Source organism: Bidens hawaiensis, unplaced genomic scaffold (genome assembly GCF_021521415.1).
Source record: "Bidens hawaiensis isolate Kalapana, Puna unplaced genomic scaffold, B.hawaiensis_p1.1 tig00045537_1, whole genome shotgun sequence".
NCBI classification, from domain to species: Eukaryota; Viridiplantae; Streptophyta; class Magnoliopsida; order Asterales; family Asteraceae; genus Bidens; species Bidens hawaiensis.
In genome coordinates, this window is record NW_027505946.1 from 104,189 (window position 1) to 128,224 (window position 24,036).

Sequence of the window (24,036 nt, forward strand, 5' to 3'; positions counted from 1 at the left end):
AGCATTCCATTTGTGAGATGTTTTAAGGTAATTATTATGCTACTGTGGTCACATATATTAGTGTTGGTTAATGGCACTTTAGCAAAGCGATTCTTTTAACATGGTTTTTAGATATTGAAATTTTCTTTTTTTTCCTTTCCTTCAAATAAGTATAAAATAGGCTATGTTGGGATAGAGGAGGGACATATTGACACACATGTTGATCATAAACTATAATTTGCATTTGTATTAATATGCCTCTTTTATAACTATCATATTTTAAAGAGAAATATGATAGTAAATAAATAAGGATTAGTATTTTATGAGACATGATATTTCCTACTTGCTGAAATGTTATTGGAATTGTTATTACTGAAATAGTTGCTGCCCAAGAACCACCCAAAAAAAACTTGGAATAAGGGAGGGTGTGAAGCACAGTACAGGTACATATATAATCATAGATTTAGAATATTATTGATTTAATACTATGAACCTGACCATGGAGATTACAATGCTTACATTGCAGGTATGTGTATCTTGGGCTTTTCAACGCTACAGAAGATGTTGTCAAGTTTTAAGGAGCTTCAATTTACGCGCGATGTAAATAACAATGGACTTCTGTATTGGTAAGCACCGGTGGGTTAATGCTGCTCTACCATGGTTGATTTTTTCTTTTATTGCTATTACAAAATAAAAATAATAATGTAAATGGAAGATTTTTTTAGCGTTTTTTTTTCCAGAAAATTAGTATGATGGCTAGCAATCCTATTTCAATATACATAAATTCTAAAGTCTTAGCCTCAAGAACTTACCAGGTATGATATAGTTAATGGTTATATAGTGTTATTTTAATTTTAGAACGATTGCTAATTTACAGTTAATGTTGAAAGGTAAAATGTCTTTTGCCGCGGTTCATGGTGGATGATTGACCTTGGCTTCGACCATCAAGTTTATACCCTTCCTAATAACCAGTAATGTACAAGATTATGTTTACTAGCCATGTTTTCCAACCAAAGCTTTGGATTTGAAACAGGTCATGTTCAACTATTACCAACTGAGACAACATGGATAAAAGGTTTTCATGCTTTTTGAAGACAAATGGTCAAAAGTCAACCCTGTTGAGTCTATGAATTTTACTTCAAACTCAAAACTCTCAATTTGCTCTCTTTTAAGTAGTTTTCATCCAATCCTAAAGTGTACTCTTTGTCTAATTGCTTAAATGTACTTTCTCATATACCATACAAAGACCCGCGCGTCCATACTAGTTACTAAATAAAAGATAACTTGCAAAACACCCCAAACTCCCAAAGGGGTATTTGACTTATGTTGGATCCTTTTCCGGCTAGCCGGGGAAGGTTCCTAACTATCACAAGAATGGGATCAACGTATAGCCAAAGTGTGTAGTATGTTTTATGTATTGAGTGAATGAATGTACAAATGTTATCTCCCTTTTATTTATAGGGGAGGATATGTATACACAAGGTCCTACGGTTTATTACTTCCGGATGAGTCCTTCGGTCCGATCTTCTTTCCCTCGGACGTTGCTTCCTTCGAAGATCTTTATCTCCTGGTTACTGTCCCCTATCCCGGGTCATGCGTGCTTCGGGCCACCCACCGGATCGGACGCGTTGCATGAGTTTCCCTCGCAAACCACTTTCCCTCCAAGCCATCTTCTAGAACTTCCTGTGCTATTGGGCTCGCCTTTGTTGGGCCTTGCTTGGGTTACTAGGCTAAGGCCTGCCCATGAGCCCGTCTTATGGGTAGGCTCTTCAAGTCCCCCCAGTCTATTGTTCTCGTTATTTATGACGAGGACCATAGACTCATCTTGTCTTTTCCCGATCTTTGATTCGTCGTCTTAACCTTGAGCCTTTTCCTCTATCGATCTGCTTTCTATTTGCCCATGTTATGTCTTTCTCTAGCCCACTTGCAAGGTCTGGCCCAGTAATTAACCGTGTTTTTCCTTGGACCACCTTTATTTTGAATTTTGACTGTTTTACTTTCCCAATGCTAATAATAACCGCCCCCTCTTGTCACTTCACCATTATTGTCCTTCCTTCTCCCAACTCTCTCTTTCCAAGTTTTTTCGGCGAGTTCTTAATCCCTGCACAGGTTTGTTCTCTTCTTTCTTTGCTTCATTATGAGTCGCGACAGTCGGTCCACCATCACCTCAACCATGTCCTCCGTCAGAATGGCTTCCCTATGTTCGACTTACCATATCCCTTTGTCATTGTCACCCACCCTTCCTGGGCCAAACGAGACGGCTTGCAGTCGCCTCGGGTTTATCACTTTGTATGCGAAAAACCTTGAATTTGCAAACATTCGTTGCCCACTGACTGCATTTCAAATTGACCTGTTAAAACACCATCGATTATGTTTTTCTCAAGTCCACCCCTTAGGTTTACTTTGAGTCACTCATTTTGAGGTTGCGTGTCGTACTTTTGGTGGAGATGCCTCTGTTACCTTGTTTTGTCGGTTTTACCATTTAAAAGCCGACGGTGATTGGTATACTTTTGAACGGCGGGCGAGCGGTAAACATCCCCCTGTACATCTTACATCCCCTCCGGGTTCTACCCTCGGGAGTGGAAGGATGATTTTTTCTTTGTTTCTTCCTCCTTTGCCCCCGGTCTCACTCGCCGCCGTCACCTTGGTTCTCACATTGATGACCCTGCCCCCGGCTTTCCTACCCCTCATGATTCACTTTACAAGTTGTTGATTAAAAATCCCACTAAGGCCGCTACTTACCCTGAGCCTCTGCTGTACATGGCGGGACTTAGTCAGATCTGGCCGGATCCGTTGACACGCCCAGCTATGTTTGACGGGGACTGAGGTTGGTGACCTCTTGCCTCCCTCAATTTGGCCTCGCGTTTTCCTTATTTCTTGCTTTTGATCCTCATCTGTTTTTTTTTTTTTTTGTAGAAATGGATCTGATGGAAATTCTCCAGAAACGTCCTATGAAGGGTGCTGAATTTGTGACTCTCCCGGTACCTGTTGACGGTTCTTCCCCAACCACTCGTGTTGTTGATGGTTCTTATGACTCGGAGGCCCCTGGCTTTTCATCTGTTGCTGTCCAAGACTCACTCAAGCGCAAGAATGTTGCGTCTGACCTTTTTGACTCCTCTCTAAAGAGTCGTCTTTGTAACTCCAAGTGTACCTACCTTGGATCTGATGGTCAAAGCTCCTCTTCCGTTCGTGAGGTTGTTGATTTTGACGATGATTTTCCTTCAAAGTTTCTGTTACAGTTCCCGACCCCATCACTGCTCCCGTTTTCACGAGTAAAGATCCTGTTGTTACTGAGGCTGATCCCAAAGGCAAAACCCCCATTGCTCCTGAAGGTTCCTCAAATCCTTCCTCAGGTGTGCCTCCTCCAGCTGATCTTTTTGTCCCAAAATGGTCTTTGACCGTGAATTCCTCCGTTAATACCCCTACTTGCTCACGAATTTCTTACGTGTGTTGTTCCCCCTGTTGATCATGCTCATGTGCAAACCATGTTACCGGATGTCTTGGTTGGGGAGTTTGGTACTTATCTGTATCGTACTTTAGTGCTGGGCTCTGCCCTCCATCAGGGGTTTGTTGACGTCAATGTTTCGTACCATGATAGTCAGGAGGAGGTTGCAAGCTTGAAAAAAGTCTGTTGATGGTTATGTTCGGCGGGTCGGGGAAATGCGAAAGAGGGTTAATGTGGCTGAGGAGAACAGTTTGGAGGTTCTTGGGTTGAAAGCTGCCATGGAATCCTCTAACAAGCAGGTCTCTGACTTGACTGCTTCTCTTCAGCTTGCTCAGCCAAAGGTTAATGAGTTTGATGCTGTTCAATCTTCCCTTCTCGATGCTCAAGCCAAAATCTCAAAGGTTTGTTTCTCCTTCTTACTTCCTGCTTCTTTACTTTCCTTTCATCGCAATTTTTTTTTGTTTTGTATTGTTAAAGTAGTTTGAGGAGAGTCCTCCCCTTGTGAGGATACATGAGTTGGAAAACTTGCTTGATCATGAACGCTCCGAACACAAATCCGCCTTGGAGCAGCTAAAGGTTGCCAAGAGTCAAGGGGAGGAAAAGGTTGAAGGCTTGTCGAAAGAGATTGAGTGGCCGAGGGGAGAGCACTCCCGCCTACAGGAGGTTGTTTCGAAGTACCATGATGATTGCAAATAGCTTGTCTCTCAAGATTTTAAATAGGTATATGACCGGGCTTCGAGTTGTAGGGAGGTCCGGGACAATCTCAATCGGGCGGTGTTTGCTTCTGGTTTTCAACATGGGCTTCGGGCAGGTTACGAACATTCTTCCTATGGAATTCCTCTGCAACAGGCTCCCTTGTTTTCCACCACTGCGGAGGCGGAAGCCCAGGAGGCCTTTGTGGCTCTTACCTCTCACGTCCCTCCCATCATTGCACGAGTGCCGTCGGACCTCGAGATCTCTGTTGTGGACATCCAAGCCCTTGCCTCAGTTGTTGATCCTTCTTCCCCGTTGCCATAGTTTTTGTTTTATGGTTTGTTTTGGACAAGTAAGCTTTATGTTGGTTTGTTTGATGTGTTTTTAGACAATGGTACTACTATGTGCCCATGTGTGGGTACGTTTGAACTTTGTATGCCTTTGTGTTTGGACATGCATGACAATGCTTAGCGTATGCCTTAGCATGTATAATTTTATGTTTGTTGGTTAACTATTTAGCCTACCGGCGAGGCCTTCCCTCTTTGGGGAGCATTATATGAGTATTAATGAGACGGACTCGTGTTCTACACTTATTGCCCTTTTAATGAGACGGACTCATTGTTTGCATATTATAGTTTTGATAAAGTACTTTCTTGCATTAGGATCGTGTTTACATCGCGGTTACAAAAAATACAATTTAGACTTTCTTGCTTTTTTTCTCACGGAGAGGTTCCTAATTTTGTTTGATCCTTAGCCCTTTTGCTAATGCCCTTAGGCGTAGTACTTTCGGAGCTGCGTGGAGTTCCAAGTCCTGGGAACCTCCTTCCCTTCTAAATTTACCAATCGGTAGGCCCCTTTGTCTCCAGCCCAGATAACTTGATAGGACCCTTCCCATTTAGGGCCCAATTTCCATTAATCTTCCTTTCTACTTGCCTTGTTTTCCTTTAACACCAAGTCCCCTATTTTGAACTTGACTTCTCTAACTCTTGCATTGTAGTACCTTTAAATCTTTTTCTTGTACTCCACCTCCCTTCTTGCTGCTGCGTCCCTTCTTTCCTCTGCCAGATTCAAATTCAACCGCAAGTCCTCCTCATCTCCTCTTTCCCTTTGCAAAGTTCTTCGGGTTGGTACCCCAATCTCGGCAAGTATCATAGCCTCCGTTCCGTACGCTAGGCTAAAAGGTGTTTCCCCATTGCTTGTTTTAGGCATTGTTCTATGTGCCCATAAGACGTGAGGTAACTCTTCCACCCATGACCCCTTTTCTCTTCCTAGTCTTGCTTTAATTCCTTCTACCACACTTCGGTTTGCCCTTTCCACTTGGCCATTGGCTTGGGGGTGGGCTACCGACGTGAACGTTTGCTTGATTTTCAATTGTAGGCACCATTCCTGGAATGGGTTGTTGGCAAACTGCTTCCCATTATCACTGATTATGGCATATGGTAGCCCAAACCTGCAAACAATTCTTTCCCACACGAACCTCTTGATCTGCTCACTCATGATGGTTCGAAGCGGTTTGGCTTCTACCCATTTTGTGAAGTAGTCAATTGCCACTACCAAAAATTTTGCCTTCCCCGTTCCCTCCGGGAAGGCTCCCACTATGTCTATCCCCCACTTTTGGAAAGGCCACAAGGAGCTTACTGGTACCAGTGCTGATTTCGGCTTCCTACCCACCGGGGCATGTATCTGACAATTGCCACACTTTTGTATTTCTTTGACAGCGCTAAGAAACATCGCTGGCCAGTAGTATCCAGCCGACGACCATCTTAGCCCCCATTGCCCGCGCCACGACCATCTTAGCCCCCATATGCATTCCACAAATCCCTTTATTTATCTCCCTGACCACGTATTTTGCCTCTTCCTCATCAATGCATTTTAGGGAGGGTCCCAAATAGGACTTCCTGTATAAACCCCCTTCAATCATTTCATACTGTAACGCTTTGATCCTTAGTTTCCTTTCTTCTTCCTTATCTCCTGGAACCTTCCCCTCTCGAAAGTATCCGACGAGGGGGGTCATCCAACTATCCCGTTGGGTTTCAACATTGGTTACCATGGTTTCTACTACCGACGGTTGTTGAAGAGTTTCTACTTTCACCTCTTTTGCCAAATGATCAAAGGCTACTGCAGCTAGCTTACTTAAAACATCTACCTTTTTATTCGAACCCCGGGGAATGTGTATCACTTTCGCTTCTTCGAAATCCTTCATCAACCCTCGAGTCACCCTCAAGTACTCCTTCATTTTCGGTCCCTAACGTCGTAAGTCCCTCCCACCTGGTTGGCCACCAGGAGGGAGTCGACATGAGCTTGCACTTTCCTTACTCTTATTCCTTTGGCTATTCTGAGACCAGCCAAAAGTGCCTCATACTCTGCCTCGTTGTTCGTGCTTGGGAAATTCAACCGTATTTCATAAGCCAGCTCTATTCCCTCGGGGCTTACTAAAATTAGTCCTACCCTACTTCCCTCTTCGTTAGAGGCCCCGTCGGTGTATAGTTTCCACCAAGGTTCCTTGTCTCTTTCCCTTGTCTTCTCTCTACCCCCACCTCATGTTCTTATAATTTTTCATTATCTCCTCCTTCTGTTTCAGCTAAAAAATCAGCCCGGACTTTCCCCTTGATTGCCGTCCGGGGTTGATACTCGAGTGTATGATCCCCCAATTCTATTGCCCATTTCTTCAATCGGCCCGAGATCTCAGGCTTTGACAATACTTGTTGCAAAGGTTGGTTGATAAGTACTCGCACAACGTGTGCCTGGAAGTACCTCCGTAGCTTTCTTGCTGTGTAAATCAAGGCCAATACCAGTTTTTCTACTGGCAAGTATCTTTCTTCCAGTCCCTTCAATGTACGACTAATGAAATAAATAGGTAGTTGCGTTTTCCCCCTTTCAACCATTAGTACAGAGCTTATGGTTCTTGACGTTTGGGAGAGGTATAGTATCAACATCTCCCCCGGTTGAGGGGTTGTGATCGTAGGGAGGTTGCATAGGTGTTTCTTTAGCTCTTGAAAGGCTTCTTCTGCTTCCTTGTCCCAGCAGAACTTACTCTTCTTTCTGCTTCTTCTCAAGACAGCCATGAAGGGCAAAGTCCTTTATGCTATTTTTGAAAGAAACCTGTTTAGAGCCACAAGTCTCCCGTTGAGCTTCTGCAGTTCTTTGAGGCTCTTGGGAGACTTCATTTGAATTAGCGCTTCCACCTTCTCTGGAATGGCTTGAATTCCTCTTTTTGTGACCACTACCCCCAAAAATTTTCCCGGATTCAACTTCATGTTGGCCCTTCTCAGGGTTTGGAACGTTTCTCGTATATCTCTCAGCATTCCCTCCTCATACTTGCTTTTATGACTAGATCATCCACATAAATCTCTATGTTTCTGTCTCTTTGTTCCTCAAAGAGCTGGTCCATAAAACGCTGGTACGTTGCTCCTGCGTTTTTTAGACCAAATGGCATCTTAGTGTAACAAAAGGTTCCCTCGTCAGTGTAGAAGGCTGTCTTCTCTTCGTCTTTAGGATCCATCTGTATTTGATGGTATCCCTTATAGGCGTCCAAAAAGCACCTTAGAGGATATTCTGCCAAAGATTCTATTTTCTTTTCCACTTCAAGGAGTGGGTATGCATCCTTTGGGCAAGCCTTGTTCAGATCTTTAAAGTCAATACACATTCGCCAGCTGTTGTCAGCTTTGGCTATCATTACGGGGTTGGATATCCATTGGGGGTATTTTACCTTCCTGACTATTCCGACTTGCAACAACTTTCGAGTTTCTTTTAGCACAGCCTGGCTTTTTTCTGGACCCAGACTTCTTTTCTTTTGCTTGACAGGCTCCATCCAATGGAATTCCTTGAGGCTGTGTTGAACTTGGTTCTGGGGAATCCCCGTCTTGTCTTCGTGCCTCCATGCAAACACATCCACGTTCCTTAGTAGTAGTTCCTTCAACCATGCCTTCCCTTTATCCGTTAGGGAGGTCCCTATCTTAACTGTTTGTTCAGGGAACTCCTCATTCAAAACCCACTCCTCTGTCCCCACATGCTTTGTTTTCGCCTTCCCTTCCAGGTCTACACCGGCTATGATCTCAGCCGAGGACCGTATTGTTGCTACCCCTTCGGGGGTCGGGAATTTAATGCAACCATGCACCGTGAACGCGATGGCTCGAAGGGCTTTCATGCTAGGGCGTCCCAATATAATGTTGTACTTTGAAGGAGCTCTGACTACTGAGAACCGAAGCTGAACGGTCCGAGTTTTTCTGCCCCCCTTCAAACTGAAAGGTAGGGTTATAGAGCCCAAAGGCTTGACCACCTCCCCCGTGAAACCCACCAAAGGGCATACATCTTCTTCCAGACGGTCTCGTACCTCCTTCTGGAGCCTTGCAAAGCAGTGCTCATATATGACCTCCACCCCACTTCCCCTATCTACGTGGACTCGGGCAATCCGATGCCCCGCTATGCTAGCCGATATGTTCAAAGGCATCTCTCTAGCGTCCTCATTTGTTAACCCCGAGAACGATAAGGGAACATTCATCCATACAGGATTCCGGGGAAATTCCACGCCCTTCCCCCTCTTGGCCCACTCGTCTTCACGTCCCTCTTCCTCCCCTCTTCGCTGGATCATATAGACGAAGTGCTTATCTTCGTCCTCCTCCTTGACTTTTGAGGTCCGTTCCTTGGGAGGAAGTGGCAAGTGTCCAGCTTTTAAGGCCGCCTCCCATAATTTCTTTAGCTGCACACAGCTCTCGGTGGAATGCCCCGAACTTTTGTGATAGTTACAATACCCCTGAGGGTTGGGCCTGTAGGGTTGCTTCAGTTGGGTAGGAGGTCTGGGAGCATACTTGGATCGATCTGCCATCATCACATCTCTATGCCCCATGCCTAGACGTTCTCCCAAAATAGGTCTAGGGCAAGAAGCTTCTGACCTGCCGGGGGTGGATAATCGAGGGGGGGTAGTAGGATGCGTTGACAGGATCCGGGGATTTGTAAGGGGAGAATCTGGCCCCTTCCCACAGTGTCCTTCCCCATCCTGCTTGGATGCCGACATATCTTCCCACAGTAGTTCCCCCCTTTTTTCCCTCCCACTCCCTCAGCTTGGACCCCGTGTCTTTTCCCCTGACAAAGGCTCGGACTCGGTCCATAAGTTGATCGAAGGTGGTTTGGAAATCTTCTCCCAGTTTTTCTGTGAGCTGGGAGAACCATACCCCATTAATGAACCCACTAATCTTCATTACCTCCGGCACCCCTTTTATATTCATGCTTTCGGATATGTACCTTTCCATGAATTGTTCAACCTTTTCTTCGTCTCTCCTTCGTATATGCAGGATTTTGTTAGGATTCTTCATGGCCTTCCGTTGCTGGCTGAAATTTCGGAGGAACTTCTCTCTTAACTCTTCATAACTGTCAATACTCCCGGGCTCTATGCTATCAAACCACACCCGGGATCCCCCCGTCAGCGTCTGGGGGAACATCAGACACCATACCGGCATGGACCAACCGCTTACTAGCCCCGCCCCCCGATAGGCATGCAGATGGTCTTCTGGATCTTGCGTGCCGTCATACTTATCAACCGTGGAGGGGTATTTCAACTTGGGGGGTAGCGGTGCCTCGGCTAATCGTTTAGTGAACTTGGAGACAGCGGATGTGTCCCTGGGTCGGTAGGGACCTTCCAACGGGTTTCCCGATATTCTCTCCTGCCACTTAGTCGGGGACAGAAGAGTCACTAGAGATTCTATCAGCGCTTCGGGACTCTCTGTGGGGGCGCTTGTGCCTTCTGTATTCAACCGTGACCCGGGCGTCTCGAAGGAAGGCCGGGTCCGGAGCGCTTCTAGTTTTTCCTTCTCCTTTTCTTTCAGAAAGGCTTTTAAAGTGTTCCTGTGAACGCGTATGAACTCCGGGGTGACCTTCCACCCCTCCTTCTCGCCTTCGTCGTCTTGGGGATCTCCTTCCTCCTCCTCTCGCCCCGTGATATCCTCCACGAGGATGGGTCCTCCATCTTCTAGTCGGGTATCTGGTTCTTGCTAAACTTTGTTGGCTTCTTCGTTAACGGCGTGACCTTTCCCTGAATCTGAAGGGAAAGGTGGTGGCATGTTTTTTAAGCTTTGATCGGCCATTCTTTGATGTTACGGTAAGACCCGTGATCAAAAGGTCCCACGGATGGCGCCAATGTTGGATCCTTTTCCGGCTAGCCGGGGAAGGTTCCTAACTATCAAAAGATTGGGATCAACGTATAGCCAAAGTGTGTAGTATGTTTAATGTATTGAGTGAATGAATGTACAAATGTTATCTCCCCTTTATTTATATGGGAGGATATGTATACACAAGGTCCTACGGTTTATTACTTCTGGCTGAGTCCTTCGGTCCGATCTTCTTTCCCTCGGAAGTTGCTTCCTTCGAAGATCTTTATCTCCTGGTTACTGTCCCCTATCCCGGGTCATGCGTGCCTCGGGCCACCTAACGGATCGGACGTGTTGCATGAGTTTCCCTCGCAAACCACTTTCCCTCCAAGCCATCTTCTAGAGTTCTAGAACTTCCTGTGCTATTTGGCTCGCCTTTGTTGGGCCTTGCTTGGGTTACTGGGCTAAGGCCTGCCCATGAGCCCGTCTTATGGGTAGACTCTTTAACTTCCAACAGGCTTAACCTGCTCATCCTTGGGCTTCGACAAGTGTTGCAAGCCCGGCACACACCTTTAGCTTTTTGGGTGATACATCAATGCCATTTCACATGGTATATGATCGGTGACTATATCCCCATCAGGAGAATTTTTTAGTGATATCGATAGTGAGGGACTGATTTTCCAACCAGTACTGCATCCCCATCCCGCCTCCCAAACCCATTCCGTGTGGCATTACAAAAGGATTACTCTTCATGAGCTTTCACCGCCCCTTTGTCTTCATTACAGCCCTTCCAAAAGGTCTTCATGTCATGCAAAGGGTGTCAGTTTGTTGGAGATGGATTTATAAATAATTTAAAACTTTTTATAAAGTTCATTGAATTTAAATAATACTAAACAAAGTAAAATTTATGCACAAATATCAAAATTACACAGCATCAACTTCTGATACATGGAGAAAGAAAAACCAACATATAAGCAATTCAACTTTTATACAACAGAACTATGTGAAAAATATATACCACAAAAACAACAACAAAAAATAAATAAAAACCCAGTATATCATATGACTGGTCATACCCCAAAAGTGAACTTTCAAGTCAAAATCGCCATGAAGACCGTTGACCATCCAGTAAGTGCAAATGCTCCAATTATGTAAGTCCACATTGTAAGCACTGAACACTCCTCTTGTCCCACATCGAATAATTGTGTCATTGTACCTACAAAGGGTAAAATTTAGCCGTTAAAAAAAATCACAAGTCTCTTAAAATTTATTATTACAGTAAAATTTAGCCGTTAAAAAAAATCACAAGTCTCTTAAAATTTATTATTACAATAATTATATAAATAAATTTTAAACAGTAAACAAAGCTTTTGCTTACTAATATTCATGGCAGGGGGCACAGTGAACTGGAGCAGTAGCACAAAACTAAATAGCGGATCGGGTGGAAGTAATCCGAGAGCCCCGGCTGCTTTGATAACACCGACTCCAATCGCGGGAAGAAATAAGTATCGCACTATGATGATCGCGGTAATAGTAAGAGGCCCTATGCTTGCGTTTCTTAAACCTGTTAGTTCAAGCAAATATAATATCAGTTCTCAACATTTTATTGGTTCTGCTTATGATTTACTAACATATTATTTTCTTTGATTGTTTATTTACCTTGTATGAGGTTGCCTCCAAGTATAAGGGTGATGCAAGGTAAGGTTCCATCCCTAAATCATTTAAATAAACGTTACGATGACAAGGCAAATGACATTTATATAAACAGGTATACCAAGCGATATTTTAGATATATGTTCGAAAACGAAGATGAAAAGTTGTACCCGAGTAACGTGATAGAGTCTTGAATGACTCGCAATGGAGCATCATCACCAATCAGAAGCTTTTTCAACCATGGAACCGCGCCGAAAATGAATCCTACGATCTGGTGATTATAGTTTTGCATGCATATTACTTGGTAAAAGATAATATCCCATGTTTTAAATAGTAGCATATGTATATTTATAGCACAGATATTACAGCACCAAAAAAAGAACTTACAGCACCAATGGTTGGAGGTGCTAACAACTCCTCCAATAACTTATTTAGAGTTTCAATTAGTCTACTTTTAGAAAACCTTTTCTCCTCTTTGCTTGCTAATTGTTGATACACCAACTACAAAAAATGCATGAACAATGAGTTCGGTTCTATTTAAACAATCTCATATACGGCAAATGGTCTTGTGTCTGTTGGTTGTCCCCGTACGGTAACTGTACAGACAACCAACAGACTTTTCTGTGTCTTTTCTTTAGTAGGGGAGTCTTACGGTTGGATTTTCGGGGTCCACTTTGATCGAGGATGATTGACCGTCATTATGCAAAAGTTGACTTTTTTCGTTTGAATCCAAGTCTTTGTTTGGTTTCTTCAACAAATCCTCGGCTGCTTTCATTGCATTCAACTTTACAGCTGAGTTTCTTATCAACTGGTATGCATATGTCCATATAAAGAAACACCCCAACTGCAAAACTTTTACAAATTACATTATACTTATAACTAGATTATGGTTATGTTTACTTTTAACTAGTAAGCAAACGGGTCAAATGGGTTAGATTGGTCGCCAACCTAACTCAAACCCATTTGATTAGGGGTACTAAACGGGTCGTGTTCGAGGGTTAGTAGGGTTAGTGGGACTAGCCCGTCATGAACCTGAAATTTTGGCACGAATCCATACGTGAAACGAACACAATCTGCTTAACCAGAATGTTTATTCTTTATTTTCTTAGCATGCTAATACTTTAAAATTGCAATTTTACAAAAGAAAAAAAATAAAAATGTATGTAAAGCAATTACATTTTAATTATAAAATCTTATACCAGTCTCTCTTAAATTTAAATTTTGGCATAATATAACTAACTAATTTAATTTTATGACACAATACATATTCTAGAAAAGTAAAATAAATAACAATAGGGTTAAACAGGCAACCCACGAACCCGTCACCCGTTTATGCTAAATCCAAACACGAACTTATTGCTAGATTTGTGTCATGTCAGAAATTCACACCTGTAATTTTGATCTGTTCCATAACCGACAAAAATAGTTTGAAATGAGCAAGAAATCAGCTTACCGCCATGGAAAACGATGAGTATGAAAGCCCGCTAACTTTACATGCATCATGCTCTCCGAACGGGCTGCCTTTCTGAGTACAGATTGCAGGGATGATTAACAGAAGAATGTTTCCCAAGTTCCCTGAAAAGAGGGCATAAACAACAAAAGAAGAAACATGGTTATATGACACTATTTCAATGGCATATGAAAAAAGCATGTTCTGTACAATAACATACCTGTAGAACACATTGCTATAACCAGGCCCTCAATATGTGGCTGTGGTTTCACCATTTTCACTGCAATCCACCCCAATATTCCTCCACATAAAAATGTTATTGCAATATTTACTGGCATGAACCACCTAAAACATCAAGAATTATTATTTTTTGTGCAATAAAACTTATATATACCTTAAACACGGGACATGTATCGTTACACTCTTTTTTCGGAAATCCTTTCTTTTAAAAGGCTTGATAACGAAGGAAAAACCATCTAGGCATTTTGCCTTGTAGCAGCTGGATCAACTTTCCCTTGATGGTTGGAATATCAGTATATCCTCAACTATCAAGGTGTGGTCGGTATCTTATATATCGACTTTTAACCGCTACACAAGACAAAAATCTAGACGAGTGCTTTTCAGTATTGGCAATTGCAAACCACATAAGTAACATTCTTAGATAAGAATGTTAATCGGGCCAAACCCTTCGGGTCTCAGGTTAATAAGGTCGGGCTCCAAAATTCATGATTTAAAATTCACCATCAAAGAATTGTTTTACAGATTCGGTTGTTTGCTTGCACAAATTCTTTTCTGCAATAACTAATTATATACTTGTATTTATTTTAAGGTTTAGTATGCATCATATTCCGAATAGTCACCCGGATCGAAATTCTATTGGGTATATAGAAAACGAACAGGGTCAACAAAGATGGCTCCAGTTATTTGCAATATAATGTAGTAAAATGATTAGTTAATTACATTAGTATATCATCTAAAAGTATTTTGGGCTATTCGGGTTAACCTAAAGCCTTTTTTTTTCTTTTTTAAATGAACATGAAACCCGGAAATTATAATTCGGGTTTGTTGGGTCAAGCTGATTAACCCTATTAAGACTTTTCAACCCTATTTAACTCGACTCTAATTAGCGTACTTGGTATAGCCTTTTTTAGTAGGCAAACACTCTAAAGAAAAGAGAGGGAGAACAAGACTTTTTGGGGCAATTTTCTGATATCCTTCAAATGCAACAATTACAAGTGTTTAAAGATGCATGGGAATACATGTCCACCATGCATGTTTGCATGTTCACCATGTCCCTTCCCTTATTCTTAGCCATGATCTACCACTACTTTACCCTACATGCATGCAATTAACTTGAACAATTCAACATAAACAAACTGACAAAATAAATGTGGCTTAATACTAAATGATGGTGGGCTTGACTTTTAATCCAACAATCGGTTGGGCTTCTTCCTGTCACGTATAGGCCGGTTGTTAATCATTGACTGGGCCTGCTCCTGCATGTGGTTGGGCTGGGCCGTATCAGTACTTGAGTCAAGGGCCGGATTAATTGGGTTAGGATATTTTAGTCACTCCTATTCTTAGACCACGACTAACCCACGATTAAAAACAAGGCCTCAAGCCTTTTAAAAATATTAAATAACCAATTCATGCATAATATAATATAATTACCATGAGATCATGTCTTGAAAGGTGACAGTCTCCGCAAGACAGGCGAAAACCAGAGACGGGGTAAAAGCCACAAACACAATCTACAACACATAAAGTTGAATTCAAATCAAAACCATCATCTTACAACAGCTTATAAAACCATGGCAATATATATATATATATACATACCTTGTTAAGTGAGCCGCGGGTGACGGTGGAAAGAAGGTTGAAGCGCTGAGTAGCCATGAGTGCACCCACAAGGCTGACAATGATCACTTGAACTGTGGGCATGGATGCCACCTGGAACAATGTCCAAAACCCCATCTTGTATGTGCACAACTACTTGCTGCCGTTAAAGAAAACCAGGGTTAATTGATCGAATCAATGATATATAATTTGAACGGCTGACAGTTCACCTCCGGTCGTCAGGTGGGTTGCCCAATTTTAGACGGTGAATCATAGGGTTGAGATTTAAGTTTGAAAACACACCAACTTATTCAAACAATTTTTTTTTCCTTTCATGTGAAATTAAGAAATGTAATAATTAGATTAGAGAGAAGAAAATGGCATGCATGAGACGAGAGAGATTAATATTAATATTAATAAGTGTATTAAAACGGAATCCATATCTAATCTAATATCTAATATACTACTAAAACAATACATCATTTTATAAATAATATGTATTCTTATAATTTCTTACTAAAAAAATAATTCAAAATTAAAATAAATTACATTCTAACTTCTAGCATTTCTCCTTAATTAATATAATAAATCAAAATTGAATTAAAATAATCAACCTTATCGATTCGATCGATATATACTTCACATAAATTTGTTTATATCTTATTATTTGTGTTATTAAACTGTTTTTATTAGTTGGTTTTTTTTTACGACAGATTTATGTAAACTAATCCATTAAATTGATGAGTATAATATAAATTCATAATGTATGTTATTAAAATATTATTAAATTCATTCTTTTTTGTTGTATTTTTTAGCCACCCGTGTATCACACGGGTTTTAACATAGTTTTAAATAGAGAATCACCAATTTAACAAAACTAATTAATTTAATTATTTACTCTTTAGATAAGGAACTTTCTAGAGGTAACTCATCTATAATTTAACGCATCAAATGTTAATTTGGTGTCACCTTGGCGCCTAGTAAAATTGGCGCAACAGATCAAGTGGGATTAACACATGCCCTTTTTTAATTGACCGAATCTATTTGTAATTAGGGGTGTTCAAGAAATCCGACATCCGAATAAAACCAAAATCCGAATCGAAACCGAAACCCGAATAATCCGATCTGAATTCTTATTCGGATTCGGATATGGATTTCAAAAAATTCCGGATAGTTCGGATTATTCGGATATCCGAATAATCCGAATATATAACATTTTATTAGTGTATATAGCCAAGTCCATTAACATTTACAATAACTTTATAACCATAACTTCATTATTCGTTCAATCAACCTAACACACCATAGACAAAAATGTCATAATACTCCATCGTTACACTCTCTAACACTACTTAACTTCCTCGTTCTTTTATTATTTTATTTTTATTTTCCAGTTTTGTATGTTTGTTTAACAAAACTAAGTTTGTATATTTGTTATACGGATTATTCGGATAGTTTCGGATTATCCGAATCCGATCCGAATCCATCCGAATTCAATTCGGATCGGATTCGGATCAGATAGGAATATCCCTAATTCGGATCGGATCGGATTTCGGATAGGGTTCCAAAATTTTCAAATCCGAACAATTCGAACCGAATAAACCGAATAACCCGTTATTCGATCCGATGAACACCCCTATTTGTCAATTCGGATCGATTCGGATCAGATAGGAATATCCCTAATTCGGATCGGATCGGATTTCGGATAGGGTTCCAAAATTTTCAAATCCGAACAATTCGAACCGAATAAACCGAATAACCCGTTATTCGATCCGATGAACACCCCTCTTTGTAATTATAAGTAAAAAAATAAAGTAAATTGACTTTTTGTAAATTAGAAAAGTATTAATTATGTTGGATAGAATGAATAAGTTAACAATTTTCCTTTTTTAATAATAGGTGAAATACTTTTGGATCAGAATGGATACCCTTGTCAAGAAAAAGCATTATCTTTTGGGAAAATTTCTAAAGAGAACTCATAAAATAATATATTTTGTTGATTATTTTTAAGAATTTCTACTTGAAAGATATATTGGAAGAAGATATAAATTATGAGGGAGCAGACCAAAGACTTAAAAATATATAGGGATCAGACCAAATATGAAAAAATATTAATGGGAAAGTCCAAATTAAAATATGTGTGTGTGTGTGTGTAAAATGAAGGATGGAAGAAGAAGATTATTTTGAAGAAATACAATAATGTCGTCTCCTAAGACAAACGTCTCTGAAATACGTCTCCCAAGATGAATTTTAAAAAGCCCATTTTTCTAGTATTTGAAAACATGTACCGCCCAAATAGGAAACATAAACAAACAGTATTGGGAAACTGTATTTTGAGAAGAAAAGTTAAGATAAAATATGAACTTTTCCAGCAATATTTTAAAATAATTTGGACTTTCCCATTAATATTTTTTCATATTTGGTCCGCTCCCAACATATTTTTAAGTGTTTGGCCTGCTCCCTCATAATTTATATCTTCTCCTAATATGTCTTCTAAATGCAATTTTTTAAAATAATTAACAAAAAAAAGGCTATTTTGACATTCTTTCTCCAAAAGTGACTATTTTAGGAATTTTTCTCTATCTCTTTACACATTTTTTTCTCTTTCTTAATTTTTGTGTTTATTATTATTTTTGGGAAAAGGTATTTAGATGGTGCAGGGTAGACAAGTAGTGAGTGGTGGCCTAAACGGCGGATGGTGATTTTAAGTTTTTAACTTGAAGAATAGTGTGTTGATGACCCAAATTCTGAAAGAAGACAAAGTTTACTCTATCTTTTTTATGTACGTTGCGCTTATTATTATTGAAATTATTATTAGTATTATTGAAATTTGAATCTTGTCTTTTGTCTCTTAGTTATAATAGTAATTGTACATATCTTTCTATGTGTAACATGCAACACAAGTGACTCACTAGATGGCCTTCTATAATATCTAATAATAATGTGGGGAAGATCCGATGCATGGCATTTCTCGAGATTAATTTGCTGCCTCAGATTGTTGTGCCGTGACGTCGTTCCAAGGTGGAAATCATAAAGAGAGATTTTCTCCTTCCTTTTTATCTTTTTTTTATTGGTTATATTATTCACGTAAAATATTTTGCTGTATTGGTCACACTTATAATCACTTATTATTCATTTTACCGAGCAATTCTTACTGATCTTTTCTTGTTTAGTTTCCATGATTTGTTGAATGTCCATAAGTTTTTGGGAGTCTCAAAAGTAAAGGTGATGGTGTTCCAAGCGATGTGTCTTGCAGCCATGTGGTGTATTTGAAAAAGGAGAAACGATTTGGTTCATAATGGGGGCTCACTAAATCTCTCAGGTTTAGTTGAGGAAGTCAAGGTGGTAAGTTATCTTTGGATCAAAAACAGAGGGAAGATGCGCGAACTAACTTGGGATGATTGGCGTCGATTCAAGGTGTAATTTTTTTGTTGTACTTTGGTGTTTCTTTTGATAGGCATTGTACTCTCTTTCTAGCTGCTGGCTAGTGTTTTATATATTTTGTTAGTCGTTCAAAAAAAAAAATTCTTACTGAAATCATATTTGATATGGAATGACTTTTTGATTACATCGAAACAGAAGGCAAGCGGGCAACAAGTTGCACTCCTATCCTTTTTTAAAAATGTTCAAAGATGTGTTTTTCAAATTAATGAAATGGTAAAGGAGGCAAGAGGATGTATAGGGTAAAAAACGGATGCAATTTAAAATTGGCACATCTATAATGCATATCGAATGAGTTTAAGTCAAAATAAGTTTTATCAAAACAGTTTCACTTATAATACATACCGTTTTTCTACATATCGTTTTTCTATATTTATTTTTACGACAGCTAGTACCAGCTTAGTAGACTATAATAGAGGTGATGACATGAAGACCACACTGAGGGAGGCGACCATGGTGGAGTTGGTGATAGAGGTAGAGTACGAATCATATGCCTACTTATTTTAGAAAGAATATATTTTAGAATATGAATGTTTGCCTGCTTATTTTAGAAAGAATATATTTTACTAGCTTTTTTTTTTGTTTTTTTTGAACGGCACATATAAAGTTCTTCGATCTTATCAATTATTTAATATTCAATTTATAATATTATATTGAATAAACAATAATGTAGAAAACAAAGCAAGCTACGTCGATTCTCCGAATACCTTCAGATCAGAACTCCCAAGATCTCAGGATTCTATGAATTCTTCATTAACTTAAATAACAACTTCATTTAATCATTAATACAGATCACCTAGGATGCTGTCATGCATGCATGCTAATCATATGAATGTTTGGAAACATATATAGTTGCAAAACACACGAACACAAACATGGACACGAACATTAATGATCATGATCAAGAAGACGCACAATGGGAATAAGAGAAGAACAAACCTGGATCGGAATGAGATAGGAAGCGATTGATGGTCTCCGGTGGAAGGAAACTATTATTGTTGGTTATGCATTATAGAGATGTTGATCTCTTTGGAATAAAGGGAATGCCACGGGCCAGGTGCACATTTATTGCGTTAAGAGGTAACATGATGAAAAAGGTGTTTGTGGAATTGTGGATTCGCCTCCCCCACCACAGGACAAAAAATAAAGGTTGATTTGAGGCCGTATACCGTATTACTATACATCACTCATTTCCCAGTATTTTGGAGATAAATATTTTTGTATTCTAACGGTATTCAATATACACCATATTATTATTATTATTATTATTGTGAAAAGAGAACGTTATCTACATTAACAATTGAAAGTTTCTTTGTGTATGTTAAAACCATCTGGTGTGGTCCATTTGACTTATTTTTCACTATTTTGTTAAGTCTGCGTTACTTCTGTGCCAACTCAGTTACTCGGTTTTTTCTTCACCATTCAGGGTATGTTTGGCAAAACTAGCTGGAAGCTGAAAGCTAAAAGCTGGTAGCTGTTGGCTGTAGTTTTTTAGATATATTTAGGTGTTTGGCAGAGTAGTTGGAGCTTTTTGGATATATTTAGGTATTTGGCAGAGTAGCTGGAGCTTTTAATAAAACTAATTGGGTGCAAGCGCGGTGCGACGGAGTGCGTGCGCAACCTGAGATCAACCGCATAATCAGTGTCGGTACGTGGTTCACTTGATATTAGTGCACGCATAACCTAAATGCAGACGTGTACTTCGTGCAAAGCCAGCAAGTGTGTAATCGTGACGAAAATCAAGAAACAAAGCTAAAATATACAGTAATTTCAAATAGATAGTTTTTTAAACCAATCTCTTTTGATTTGAAACCCTTTCCAACCCGACACCTTTTTTAATCTGAAACATGTTCTGACCTGGCCCCTTTTGACCCAAAACCGTACCGACACGAACCGAACTAAATTAACCCTTTTTTATCGACTCATTCCGACCCTAATTTGGTCTTACACGTGACCCGAGCTCGTCTGACTCGACTTGTTGACAATCATAACCGGTAAAGAAGTATATCAATATCATACTCAAATTAAAGAGAATAAAATGCTCTTTTTTATGATATAATGTGTTTAAAAAAATATTAATGTGAGAAAAAGTTATGGATTTTTAAAGAGTCATGGGGTAGTTAGTTTTGAATAAGGGTAAAATATGTAACTATTATATAAATTAACAAAAGTTGATGAAAGTTCAAGTACCAAAATTGTAAATTCAATTGTAAAAGGTTGTAGCTTAGTAGCGTTTAAAAAAAGAGTTTTTTCTCCTAATACAAAAGCTTTAAGGCCATTGAACCAAACAAGGCTTTTTGTTAGATAGAAGCTTTTTCTTAAAAGCTTGAAGCTTGAAGACCCTAAAAGCTCCTTGCCAAACATACCCTCAATCCATCACTCAACCCATGTTATATCTAAGTCTTCCCCGTTATATTATTTAATAAGATAAAAAAAAAAAAATTTGATTGGATGGATGGAGGAATGACCGGCATGAAAGTGATTATTTGGAACCCGTCGTCATGCGTGGTCAGTTGGATAGGGATCTGACATTCTTCACCCACGTAAGACTTGTGAAGGATGGTGACGGGTATATGGTCTAATAATGAGAAGCTAGCATATGATATTATTTTATTATATAAGTGTATAGTCTAACACACCATGAACCATATATTTCATAACCCTAATTTTTCTTCTATAGAAAGATTAGGGATTCTAGTGGGTGGCAGGGGATGGCGACGGCAGAGGAAAGGAAATGTAGAGAGAAGACGGTTTGGATTCAATCAGAGTAGATGACGGGTTATAGTAGGTTAAGGTTTCTGGCTCAAACGATTATGGCTTATATCGGCAGCGAGTGTGGAGTCAGTCGGAGAAGACGGCTACGAAATGAATAATCTATATCTTATATTATCTATACTTCAAATCCAATCTAATCGATCTGTTATACAACCAAATTATCTTCCAGCGTCCGTTTCAGACTCCTCGATTTGGGTTGGTGAGAAAAGTCGCCGGAAGAAGAACGTGGCAGGTGTGTGAGTGAGGATGAAGATGAGATGGGGAAAATTAGTTAAAAATATTAAAACTATAAAAGAAATAGTTAAAAGACCAATTTATCCTCAGTTTATGTTAAATATTTAACGGAGTTAGTGATTTGAACGTAATTGGCAAGAAGTGAGAGGCCTCAATGGTCCAGTTGCACAAAACAAACTTTTTAGACTAAAGTCGCATAATTGAGCAAACATCAAGGACGATTTTAGTACTTTACTGTATAAAAAATAATTGATAAATAGTAAACGAGCTCGAGCTTGAGAATCTACTCACGAGCCGAGCTTGAGCTTTGGAAATAGAGCTTAAAATGAGCCGAACTCGAGCTCTATGTAAGTTAAACAAGCCGACCCCTAGATGCAAGTTATTTGTATTATATCCACATAAGCATGTATTTGTATTACATACCGTGCCACTACAACAAGTTCATATTGATCGACACATATATTGACAATATCATTGAATTATTTTGAATTGAGTTTTTAATGACACGATCAAGATGTGTGTGGTTAAAATCAATGATTATTTAGCTTTTTTTGTACGTTGCACTTTTGTGTTAGATTGGGTGAATAAACGACCTATTTGGACTCGTTGATAATTGTTATTTGCAAGAGGATTAATGCGTTAGCCCAATTTATCCAGTTGACAAACAAACTAAAGTAGTCTAAAATGATGTTGCTTTATGCACCATAACCTACGACACCCTACTCTATAATACCTTACATTAACTGCAATCATTCATAACTATTATAAAAAAAGTATTTGAATAATTAAATATATTTTCTATAATTATTTAAAAGTGCACTAAGTCAAAGAATAAATTAATTAAATGAAAACATAAATAAAAAGTAGCAATGCTTATTTTCATAAATATATTAAAAACATATTTGAAATAAAAAATAAAATGAAATGTACATTCTAAATAAAAGAAAAAAACATCATAAGATAACAATTAAAAAAAATATCATGAAACACTTTTAAAGATATATAGCTCCAATTTAGTTTATTATTTTTTTATTTTTTCATACATTTGTTTAAAATGTAAATTAAAACAACACACGCCACTAAATTTTTTTGTTTGTTAATAAAAAAACATAAGATAAATATTTTATTTAAAAACATCTGAATTTATTATTAATTGAGCCCCTCATTAAAATTATTTTTTAAAGAAACTGTTTGGTTGAAATCATTTTAAAATGTTGTTAAATATCTTTTTATGTTTTTTTTTTTAAATATTGTATTCTTTTAGTTTAATAATAATTCAATGACAATAAAGTAAAGTTAATAGTTTGAGACCCAAATCTTAAAATAAGTATTTATGAAAATAAAGTTCTTAGGTATTATTTGTAAAAAAATTTCAGTAATAGGTATTATAATCTAGTTGTAACGAACGAGTAGTTTGTAGAACCAATTAAAAGTTGTCACGTGTCCTTAAATTAACCGTAACAAGCACGTTCACTAATCATTTACTCGTCACGACTAAATAAGTTTCATGTCTCATTATCAACGCCCACGAGTTATTTATAAATCCTTTAGTCGCAACGACTAGTTTACCTGGTTTACATTCCCTACACTAGTAGTTTATTAGTAGTTAACTCGTCACGACTAATTTAACCTTATAATCTACTTGTCGCGACTAGTTTAATCTTATATTCTACTCGTCGCGACTAAATGACTTGTGAATTACTTGATGGGCGTTGATTACGAGACATGAAACTTATTTAGTCGTAGTGAGTAATTGATAGTGAACGTGCTCGTTACGGTTAGTTTAAGGACACATGGCAATTTCGAATTGGTTTCTACAAATTACTCGTTATCGACTAGTTTATAATACCTATTTTTAGAATTTTTACAAATGGCACCTAAAACTAGAATTTTGTTTTCATAAATACTTATTTTGGAAATTTTCCCTAACTTATAATCCTTTTATCAAGTTTTTTTACATAGAACATTTAGGCGGAAAAGACAAAACTCTTAAATATATAATGTTGACTCTTTGTTGGTTACTCAAAACTCAATAAGTAATATTATTTACAATCGGTACTAACAGGGTATGTTTGGTAGGAGGTTTTTAAAAGATCTTAAAAGTTTCTAACTTCAAATTAAAAAAAAGTTCATATTCAATAAAAAGTTTTGTTTGTTTGAAGGAGTTTGAAACTTTTAGGTTAAAAGATAAGCTTAAAGCCCCACTAGTAGCGTTTAAAACAAATTACAAGCTTTTAGTATTTAAAATTTTACAAGTTTGGTACTTTTATTAATTTGTATAATAGTTACATATTTAACTCTTATTCAAAACCAACTACCCTACGACTTTAGAGGCCATAACTTTTTCACACGTTAATATTTTTTTAAAGAAATATTATATTATAAAAACAATCATTTCATTTTCTTTAATTTGAGTATGGTATTGCTATACTTCTTTAACTTTAAAA

At 38.7% G+C, this 24,036-nt stretch overlaps 2 protein-coding genes across 2 annotated transcripts; both read right to left on the reverse strand.

Moving 5' to 3' along the window:
- Nucleotides 1-5,119: 5,119 nt before the first annotated feature.
- On the reverse strand, nucleotides 5,120-6,353 carry LOC143616073 (uncharacterized). Its single transcript, XM_077089020.1, has 2 exons — nucleotides 5,895-6,353; nucleotides 5,120-5,800 (listed from the first exon to the last, which is right to left on the reverse strand). The coding sequence occupies exons 1-2, from the start codon at nucleotides 6,351-6,353 to the stop codon at nucleotides 5,120-5,122; spliced, it is 1,140 nt and encodes a 379-aa protein (XP_076945135.1).
- Nucleotides 6,354-11,186: 4,833 nt separating this feature from the next.
- LOC143616075 (protein PIN-LIKES 7-like) lies at nucleotides 11,187-15,286 on the reverse strand. The gene is made up of 10 exons (XM_077089023.1): nucleotides 15,143-15,286; nucleotides 14,975-15,054; nucleotides 13,524-13,648; nucleotides 13,307-13,428; nucleotides 12,506-12,697; nucleotides 12,241-12,354; nucleotides 12,024-12,124; nucleotides 11,860-11,912; nucleotides 11,579-11,764; nucleotides 11,187-11,416 (listed from the first exon to the last, which is right to left on the reverse strand). The coding sequence occupies exons 1-10, from the start codon at nucleotides 15,275-15,277 to the stop codon at nucleotides 11,292-11,294; spliced, it is 1,233 nt and encodes a 410-aa protein (XP_076945138.1). The 5' UTR covers nucleotides 15,278-15,286; the 3' UTR covers nucleotides 11,187-11,291.
- Between the last annotated feature and the right edge of the window lie 8,750 nt (nucleotides 15,287-24,036).

Coding starts and splice junctions, on each gene's coding strand:
- LOC143616073 (XM_077089020.1), bottom strand. CDS start 6,353: ATGAAGGAGTACTTGAGGGTGACTCGAGGGTTGATGAAGGATTTCGAA. Junction 5,801..5,894: donor CTAAGATGGTCGTGGCGCGG/GCAATGGGGGCT, acceptor GGCAATTGTCAG/ATACATGCCCCGGTGGGTAG.
- LOC143616075 (XM_077089023.1), bottom strand. CDS start 15,277: ATGGGGTTTTGGACATTGTTCCAGGTGGCATCCATGCCCACAGTTCAA. Junction 13,649..14,974: donor TTTCAAGACATGATCTCATG/GTAATTATATTA, acceptor TTGATGTTTTAG/GTGGTTCATGCCAGTAAATA. Junction 12,125..12,240: donor CACCTCCAACCATTGGTGCT/GTAAGTTCTTTT, acceptor TATAATCACCAG/ATCGTAGGATTCATTTTCGG.